Source organism: Lactuca sativa, chromosome 3 (genome assembly GCF_002870075.4).
Source record: "Lactuca sativa cultivar Salinas chromosome 3, Lsat_Salinas_v11, whole genome shotgun sequence".
NCBI lineage: Eukaryota > Viridiplantae > Streptophyta > Magnoliopsida > Asterales > Asteraceae > Lactuca > Lactuca sativa.
Window position 1 is genome coordinate 66,366,443 of NC_056625.2, and position 10,035 is coordinate 66,376,477.

At 35.3% G+C, this 10,035-nt stretch overlaps 2 protein-coding genes across 2 annotated transcripts; one reads left to right on the forward strand and one right to left on the reverse strand.

The window, feature by feature from the left end:
- The first annotated feature begins 505 nt into the window (after positions 1–505).
- Positions 506–7,630, forward strand: LOC111888379 (carbonic anhydrase 2). The gene is made up of 8 exons (XM_023884564.3): positions 506–772; positions 867–957; positions 1,280–1,420; positions 1,590–1,638; positions 1,782–1,898; positions 3,107–3,160; positions 3,247–3,332; positions 7,152–7,630. The coding sequence occupies exons 2-8, from the start codon at positions 902–904 to the stop codon at positions 7,420–7,422; spliced, it is 774 nt and encodes a 257-aa protein (XP_023740332.1). The 5' UTR covers positions 506–772; positions 867–901; the 3' UTR covers positions 7,423–7,630.
- Positions 7,554–9,253, reverse strand: LOC111888377 (2-methylene-furan-3-one reductase). The gene is made up of 4 exons (XM_023884563.3): positions 8,775–9,253; positions 8,276–8,599; positions 8,012–8,171; positions 7,554–7,929 (listed from the first exon to the last, which is right to left on the reverse strand). Exons 1-4 carry the CDS (start codon positions 9,198–9,200, stop codon positions 7,634–7,636), a joined length of 1,206 nt encoding a protein of 401 aa, XP_023740331.1. The 5' UTR covers positions 9,201–9,253; the 3' UTR covers positions 7,554–7,633.
- Positions 9,254–10,035: the final 782 nt, after the last annotated feature.

The window sequence follows — 10,035 nt, forward strand, 5'->3', positions numbered from 1 at the left end:
TGGTGCGCATATCGCCAATGGACTCTCACTACACATGTTACAACTACTATATAGTTAAACTCACAAAACACATAAGGTATTCTTCCAGGACACAAGTACTGGCCTAAGATACGATCCAATCCAAGATAAGTGATCAAACATCATTTTGTCGTAGATATCTCGATAAACTTAAAACATGGAAAGTCGTTAGTCGAATATTCAAAATTATGTTTTTCGGTACAGATTCATGGTGACCCAAAAGACAAACTGCATAATTGATCAACACCAATTCCTAACATGTGACCATATCCATTTCATTCAATATACATCTTCCACATATGACCGCATTATATCCAAAAATTACTTTTAATGTTTGTGCATGTTAAGTTTGTGCCTTTAACAAACGGAATCACGGTTCATACCATTTTTGTATCGGGTTCTTACCATTTTTTTTTGTATGGGATAAAAAACCTTGATATCCACCAAGATACACGGCTCTAAAGGTGTAGCTATAAATAAGGTAGTTACGGAAGCCTAAACGTGTGTGGTCTGGCCTGTTCTTCATCCCCTCGTCTCCATCAGCACAGCTGATCTGAATTTGAAGCAGCGATCAAATGTTCAACTTTACAACGACAAGGTTTTAATGCAAATCAAGTACTCCACATGATCCACCGACATCATAACCACAATCATCCGCTTATGATTTCATTGTTTCTTTACGTTCTCTTTCATCAAAGAGTACCGATTGTCTGATCATTTCGCTCTCTGGATTTTTTATCACTCATCAACATATGTATGTAAATATATATGATCTGATACGTGATTAGATGAAGCTATATACTCGATTTCAATTTAATCCGATTATAATTTATTTTTTCTTTGTCTAGCTATCAGAATTTCGTCAAGTTCGTAAGGAGAAGAGATGACGGAAGAGTATTCATACGACGACGCCATTGAAGGACTGAAGCAGCTTCTCAGGTACGTGTTTTTTCCATTAATTTTGATGAAATTATATATAAGATAGTCCTCCATGACTACGATTGTTTGATTCGTTACCTCGTTAAATGATCGGATTAGATAATCCTTTTTCTCATTATGAAATTAATTACTTAATCAGTCCCATTATCTCTTTCACTTAACCTAATTAAACCCGATATTTTTTGCGACACCATATATACACATTTGTCTGTGTGTGAGTCCCCGCAATTGCTGCTGTCAGCCATTATCTTACTGACAAATTTAGATGTCTGTTTTTTACGTACTGTCAGCATTTACGATCGTATTGTCGGTGGTGTTGCAGTGAGAAAAGCGAGCTTGAAACCATCGCCGCCGCGAAAATCAAGCAACTAACGGCTGATCTGGAGGCGGCCTCTACCAAAGCCGTTAACCCGGTAGAGAGGATAAAGACCGGATTTGCTCATTTTAAGACAGAGAAATATGAGTGCGTTTTGTACCTTATGTCATTTTAAGACACAGAAATATTAAATTCTGAATTACAATTTTTTTGTCGACTAAGGGATAACTGTACAGCTTTAAATGAACTCTTCTTCGACCTTTGTGTTTGTCTTGAAGAAATAATAATAGTTATCAGTTCATGCCTACTTCTGCAGAAAGAACCCAGATTTATATGAAGAGCTATGCAAAGGACAAAGTCCCAAGGTCATCTCTCTTAAACTTATAGTACTAAAGTATCTGGTTATAATGATACTAGCTAGTTAAACTTAGAGTCTTTGGACCACATAATGGAAAATTTATAATAGTTATTTTGGGGTTAATTTAATTTAATTTAATTTGAAATGCAGTTCATGGTATTTGCGTGCTCAGATTCTCGGGTTTGTCCCTCACACATCTTAGATTTCCAACCAGGTGAAGCGTTTATGGTTCGAAACATTGCAAACATGGTCCCTCAATATGACAAGGTCATCATCTTTAATTTTACCTTATTCAATTATTTAATTTGCATCTTTCATTTCATTAATCATAACAAACATGTCATCTAGCTAGCACATGGTCCTTTAATTTTGTCCGCAAATCATTGCTAATTAATTATAAATGGAAATGATAGAAGTACTCCCACTATTCATAAGACTAAGACCAAGGAGTGGTTCTAAGTTTGTCATAGTCCACATAGGCACCACCTAATATTTGCAACGTTGTTTTAAATTTTTGCCATTTACAATGCATGAGTTGTCATGCTTGTAACGCTAAATTTTTTAATGTTTTAATAAAAACTTAAATTTCATTAACTTGAAAGGAAATCACACATTTGAAATTAAAAAACATAACACATTTGAAATTAAAATTAACACACAACACCACTAGAAATCAAAACACACAACTCACTAGAAATTAGAAGACGACGAGCTTAAAATGGATGTCTTTAGGGCACTTACTCACAATTTGCTAAAACTCACCGGAAATGTTTTTTGGTTTCTACACGGAAAGCCTAGAAAGCGTTAACAAACACAATAATTTCATTTTCACCTTATTTGGCTTCCCTCATCACCCTATGAAACTAATTGTTAAAATGAAGTGAAACTGCGTTTGTATGTCTCCATTTGGAGAAGACTTCATCTTTACCTCAAGGTAGAGTGGCTTCGTGGTTGAATCTTTCGGCGACTCTACTCCAGAAAGTAGTCGTAGTGATGTTAATGCTCATTGACTTTTCTGTTACATCAACCCATAAATGAACCAATGTGAATTTTTCATCAATTGACCAAACATGAATCATTTTTAGTGAGGAGTTTTAAAGAAGATGAAAAATAAAAAGGTTATGAGAGTAGAATGAAAAACATGATGTTATTTATAGTGAAAGATAGAGTGTTTAAAATTTAAAATTTTGAAACAAAACGGTTATATTATAAAAAGGGAGTATGTTTATTTTTTTTCTTCTGAGTTATTTTTTGAAAATAAGAAAATAAAATAAATGGTAAAAAAAAATTGCATTATTTTCTTCTCTCTCATCGGTAGCTCCTTGCCAAGGTCATGGGGCAGTGTTCGCTGAAGTGTGCCGATCCCCATTCCGTCGAACCTAATAGTTGATATTTTTTTGCGATGATTATGACTTTATGAGAGTGGATATATATATTCTAGTTTAGATAAATTAATATTTGTTTTTGTTGTGTAGATAAAGTACTCGGGAGTGGGGGCAGCTCTTGAATATGCGGTAGTGCATCTTAAGGTGATATTAGACAACAATTTTTTAGCTTCATATTTAAATTAAGGAAGTTGTGCTTAATTTTGGTTTAATAAAAATTTGGTCTTCAGGTGGAAAATATTCTAGTAATGGGACACAGCTGCTGTGGCGGGATTAAAGGACTCATGTCTATCCCGGACGACGGGACAACACATTCGTAAGTAGTAATACTACCTAGTACCTACCTCTCACAATGATATTAATCAAGATAATCAAGATAATCAAGATAATCAAGATAATGCAATATAATAATCAAGATAATCACATCTTTCATCTTTATATGCATAACAATATTCAAGAATCGAAATCATTGTTGTCTTTTCATCATTGCCTAATCGATATAGTACGATCACATGTCCTCATAACAAATTGGTATTATAGCTTCATGGAAGATTGATAAAATGTTCCCGTGCGATACATTTTGTGGTTAGATTTTGCTCGAGCAAATGGCAACTATTTTGTTCTTTGATTATGTTTCGATTTACTGTTGACCGAAAGTGTCGTAAGGTTTGATTAGGTGAATCTCTCACTAGGGGTAATAGTAAACCAATACCAATGAATTAGAGACTTCCGTGCTGTTTGTTTTTCCGAAGAGAAAATACATGAAGTCTGCGGATCACCTCTGCAATCCTCTGTAGCAGAAGATGTGGAACAAACGACTGCAACGTGTAATAAAAAATATGTTTGTTTTTTAACGTCTACAGACTGCTACAGTAAGTTAAACTAAGGCGTGAAGAGGTTTGAATCTGTTGGTTTAGTGTTGTGTCACGCAATACATGCGCAACAGTTTTTAAGTCAGAAGTCTTCTGAAAAACAAACAACCGTGAATGGTCAAGCGCTACACGTGTGCTGCGCGACGCAGTAATAAGTGGTCTGAAATGGTTTAAAAAAAACAAACAACACCTTCAAAACTCAACAACTTCAATCGAGTTTGTGGATCAACGGTTATTCTTGTTGACAATGAAGGAAAATTATGTTCTTAACTTCTTATAAAATCATCTTGATGAATTAAACTCCACCTTGATAGATTTTAAAAATGTTGAGGTGAAGTTCCATCAAACTGTTGCACACCATAAAGCATTAATTGTGCAAAGTCCTAAAAACTCAACCAACGGAATTGAATGTAACAAGTCGGAATAAGTATAGATCTGAAAAATGTAAAATAATAAAAAGGAGGAAGGTCAAGTCCATCGTGTGAAATCAAACATTTAGTGTTGATATGTTTTATTTATGTACTAACATTTTTAAATATTTATAATTCTATCTAATTTAACTAGCTAAAACATACCTAGTCATGTAATTGTATAGGAAAGTAAGTAGGGTGTCAAATTCAGGGAATAAAATTTCTAACAAAAAAATATCGGCTACTAATTAAACTAAAGAAAAATAACCAATAATTGGAGGTTTTTATATGATTTTGCAAGTTCATAAAAACTTAAATATCAACTAAACAATTAACTAAGATTACTATAAACTAAAGTAAGCAAACAAAAACAATTCTAAACCAAGATTAAAAAACAATTTTGTTTCGCTTTGAATCACCTTTACCCTATTCTTGATTTCTAATGCAATGGATTATTTATATGGTTACCAAATTATAAAGTTAATAGTTATCTTGTTATGATTTCCTAGTGTTTTTATCAATCTATGATATACTATTACAACGATCATGTAACAAGTGAACACCAAATTGATTTTAACGTTATTTCTATGAATCACAAGATCTAATGATTACATATCTATGATCAAGACAAACAATTCAAGCACATAATATAATAATTAATGCCCTCTAACATAATTAAAATTACTAATTATTACCACCTAACCCTAGGATTTGTTCCATCTCTATATCTAGCAATTCAATGATCATAAATAACTAGATATCAAGTCCATTCAACTAGAATGGTCATCTAACTACACCAAACTTGTGCATAAAATGATAAAAATTAGAATTTTAATATGCTAAGATATGATATATCAAACACAAGTAAAAACCAACATAATTAATCCATAAAACTTGAAATCAACGCATAGTATTAGGGTTCATCTATGTTAAATGAAAGTTAGAGTATTTAGCCCATAACTAAATCTGAAAAACACATAAACAACGAGTAAAGTAGAATAGAGATTATGTAAACTATCAAACCGAATGAATTGTTAAGTTCTTCGCCTCTAGATCTCTTCAATCCGTGATTTCCAATCGATTCCTTGCCTTCCAATGGTTTCTCAGAAGGTTATGGTCGTCCTTAGTTGGAGGTAACAACAACTCTCTCTCTCTCTCTCTCTCTCTCTCTCTCTCTCTCTCCCTCCTTCTCTCTCTCTCTCTCAAAATATGACCTAATGGTCGTTTAAATAACTTGCCAAAATCAGTTGCCACTGCGTGACACAATGCTTGCCACGTCATGGGAAACATTTTCTTTACGTATGTTCCAAGTCTCCATGCAAATCATCGAGGAAGGTTCCATGTTTAAAACGTCACCACGTCGTGGCAAGGGTATGTCCACGATGTGACATCCACATTTTCTACACGATTTTTTCTCTTGATGTTATCTTCAAATATTTGAGTCCCCAACTTGCGTTTTAGCTCTTTTTTTTCCTTTGAAAAATGTCTTTTTGGCTACAAAATAGAATTTTTAAACAAATTAAATGCCAAATATCTTAATCAATGGCTAAAATGTAGCTAAATGTACTTGAATATTGCTTAGAATATATGACTAATTGTAGCAATATCAAGTTTCCACCAAAGAACAAAGGAAAATGGCTAAATGCAAACCTTGCAAAAGAATATATGAACTCTTAAAAGGAGTTATCCCTACATTGTAGCTTGGGAGATCCATGGATCTTAGATCCGAGGTGGTCATTTTACATGTGCCCCAACAAAGATTCTTTTATGGCGTATCAAGAGAGAGGTGAGTGTTGGAAATGTATTGATGTGGAACGTCGTTCCTTGCAGGATTGCCAACAACGTGATTAATACACATTTGAATGAATTATGGAGTATTGAGGATTCTCATGTAAATTAGACTTGTCTAAGAGCTTAGGAAAACTTGGCATGGTTTTACATGTTGGACTTGAAAGGGTTCACATATACTTGTTCTGGTGACAATTGACATGCTTAGAGTTTCTAAATGTGCTCAAGTGGCCATGAAAAGGGGAAAAAGAGGCTACATTATATGTTCTTGATGGAGAAACCTTATTGGGGTGGTGAGAGATCTCGCATTCCAAAAATGCTAATTAGAATTTTGGTGATAACACATTTATTGCATGCGAGGGTAGAGCTATGTTAACTCATAAGGGCTAGGCTCATGACCTTGAAGTCGCAGGTTCAAAACACAAAAATTGTGTCTGCAATACCTTTTGTGTAGGTTTCGAAACCATAGACTCACACAAGATTAACTACAATTAAGGTGATCTTGCTATGTCCACAAGCAAACTAAAGATATTATTGATTTTGAATGTTTATAATTGCGTCGAGATTTTATATATAGATTCATTGCTTGGTTGCAATAACAACTAGTAACGATAATCAGGTCCAAAAGCATCACACGCCACAACTCAACAATGTTTAATCAAATTAGTCCAATAGCAAATTTTGACATTGCTTATATTTCCTTTACATTGATAGTTGGAAATTTGTGGGATTCCCTTAACATCAATAGTTGTACGAGAAAAATTGGTTTTGAGTCGATGTTTGTGTGATTTGATATAAACTAAAATTAAAGAGACCATATATGACATGTGTAGATAAGGGGAGGATCTCTTAGCATAAATAGTCTTCTGTCGCATTTTGTTGGATGATTCATGCAATAAACAAGATAATCACCTCCTTCTTCATTGTCTTTGTACGCTTTATTCATAACATTCAAGAACCGAAATTCATAACATTCAAGAACCAAAATCTTTGTGGCATTTTATCATTTGCTAATTGATTTCTACTTCTACAAACTAGTAACATTTTTTTTGTGTATATGGGCAGTGACTTCATAGAGGATTGGGTAAAGATATGTGACATTGCTAAAACCAAGGTGAAAGCAGAATTCGGCGATTTGGATATTGCAGAACTATGCACCCACTGTGAGAAGGAGGCTGTGAATGTTTCCCTAGGGAACTTACTGACTTACCCTTTCATTAAAGCAGCAGTGTTGAATAGATCACTTTCGCTACAGGGAGGATACTACAACTTCCTCAAGGGTAGTTTCGACTTTTGGTGTCTTGGTCATGCTATTTCACCCTCTCTTTCTCTATGAGTGTTTTCTTTTTCTTATATCCAATGTTTCCAATAATATGTATATTTAAACTAGAAAAAGATAAGGCCAAATAAATCCATGACATGACATGACCTGACCTACCCCTAAACTAAACTACTAATGTAAGGGTCTTCTGTCTTCATGAATTTATATATATTAGACACAAATCAAATGTGACAATTAATATGTTTGATGTTTTGTTTGTTTACATTTATTTTGCCATTTTTTCCAAAATATAATCTTCTGAAACAGGATATACAACAACCTTTCCAGTAGCTCGACCAGTTTCAAGGTATGCAAAAGCTTCTTTGACCCGGTCAAACGGAAATGGACCATTTGGGTCAAGTACAGCCTTCAATTTCCCATCCTCCAAATACGGATTCAATTTAGTCAAAGTGGAACCTGTTGACGTCACCACAAATCTAAACCCTGGTTCTGCCACTGCACCGGTTAACACCACCACACTGCCGCCTTCCACCACCACTTTCACCGCTTTCTCCCCTTGTCCTACACCCAAAAAACAAAGTTTTATCTCCATAATCAATCACATTCACAATTACAATCACAATAATAATGATCCAACTCTTACCAATTGCATCAAATACAACATCGTATTTATCTGGCAAGTCTTCGAAGTTCTCTTTAGTGTAATCAATTGCTAAATCAGCACCTAAGCTTTTCAGCAGCTCGAGTTTTGATGTACTAGCTGTTGCAGCTACTTTTGAAGCACCAAATACTTGCTTCGCAAGCTGCATCATCATCATCATCAAAGCTTATCAATCCATACGCACTAAACAATTTACTCATAAATTTGGAATAACGAAGTGAAGTTTTATGAAAATTAAGAAGATACCTGAATCACAAGCGATCCAACTCCACCAGCACCATTCAAGACAAGGATTGATTTACCTTTTGAGAAACCGGCTCTCTCTAGACCTTCATATGCAGTTTCAATTGCAAGAGGAAGACTGGCAGCCTGTGCGAAATCTAAGCTTTTTGGCTTCAAAGCGAGAAGTTTCTCCTCAACGGCTGTGTACTCGGCTAAAGAGCCTGACTGTTTAGGTCCATCGAGTGCCTTCTCGCTTATATCTCCGTATACTTCATCTCCTACTTTCAAGCTTTTTACTTGGCTTCCGACTTTAACCACCACTCCGGCGACATCGTATCCTGGAACAGTCTGTTATCGAGAACAAAATCAGATTCAGAGTAAATGTGGTAGAAAACGAAAAGCCAACGACCATCAATCATGCACAATTTCGAGAAATTATATAGTTTAATGCAGATTATCTGCAAGGAATTTAACTTTAAAACAAAATGCAATCGAAACAAATCAAAACAACCGATGAAATTACCGGTAGGGCGGAATCTGTGGCCTGAAATTTGCCAAGCCGTCTCTTGAAATCAACAGGATTAAGTGCCGCAGCCACTACCTTTACCAAAACCTGGTCGTCGTTAACTTCTGGCACCGTGACATTCGAAGAGAACTTCAGTACATCAACACCACCATATTCATTGTACACCCAGGCTTTCATCTCTGAAGGAACTGTTGTAGAACCGACAGCGGTTTCAGTTGCAGATCTCGAAGAAGAACTCGCGCAGACTCGGAAACAAGGGTTCGTTTTAGACAGTGAGTTTTTGCGAGAAAAGGGAGAATTTCTTGAGGTTTTGGTGGCTGGTGGTATGAATGTAGAGCGAGGAAGTGAAGGTTTTGATGAGCAGGAGCCAGAAAGTGGTGGCCGGAGTCGTAGAGTTGCGGAGGAGCTCAGCAGAGCTTCCATTATCGTCACTCTTGTCTAGCTGCTACCAAATGAAAGGAATCATGATAGATTTTGTTACCCTTCTCTGTTTATATGGTGTGTATTTAATTATTTATTTTTAATTTGTTTGTACTATTCTAGGTACTAGAAAAACCGATTCGTTGTCGAATTTAATAAAATAAATTACATTTTTGGTACTTGTGGTTGACTTGTTGTCACAAATATAGAGATTTAGTTCAAGTTTTTTAAAATTTGGTATTAGGGTTGTTCAGGAATCTAGAGTGCTTTTTAAATAGGAAAATGATTATGTAGGGCAACAAATTGTTGAGTTTGTTTTTTATTTGGTCTTTTTTTGTATCCAATATACCATCGAATTTATTGTTTGTGTTCACTATAACCTTTTTGACTGACTATCACATATGATAGTCGGTCAAAGAGTTATGATGAACACAAGCAACAAGTTTGATGATATATTAGGTACAAAAAAAAAAAAGGAAAATGATCAAATGAGAACAAAACTCAACAATTGGTTACCCTCCTGAGTCATTTTCCCCAAATACAATGTTGATAAACATTAAACAAATAAGGAAGTGAGGAGTGCACATTTGTTTGAGTTTAATCAAGATTCAAAGTACATGTCATTTAAGGGTGAAGCCCTGAACGAACAGGGGTTCCGGGGCAACGAGCGGGGTCCAAGGGCGATAGCCCCAAGCAAGTCCAAAGGGGCAGAGCCCCTGGCTGGGGTCGAACTGTCTTGTGTGTCCTAAAACCCATTTTTTATGACAATTTTTGGGGTTTTTGTGACAATTCAAAACTATCTTGTGACAGTTTTCAGACATTGATCTTATAACCGTTT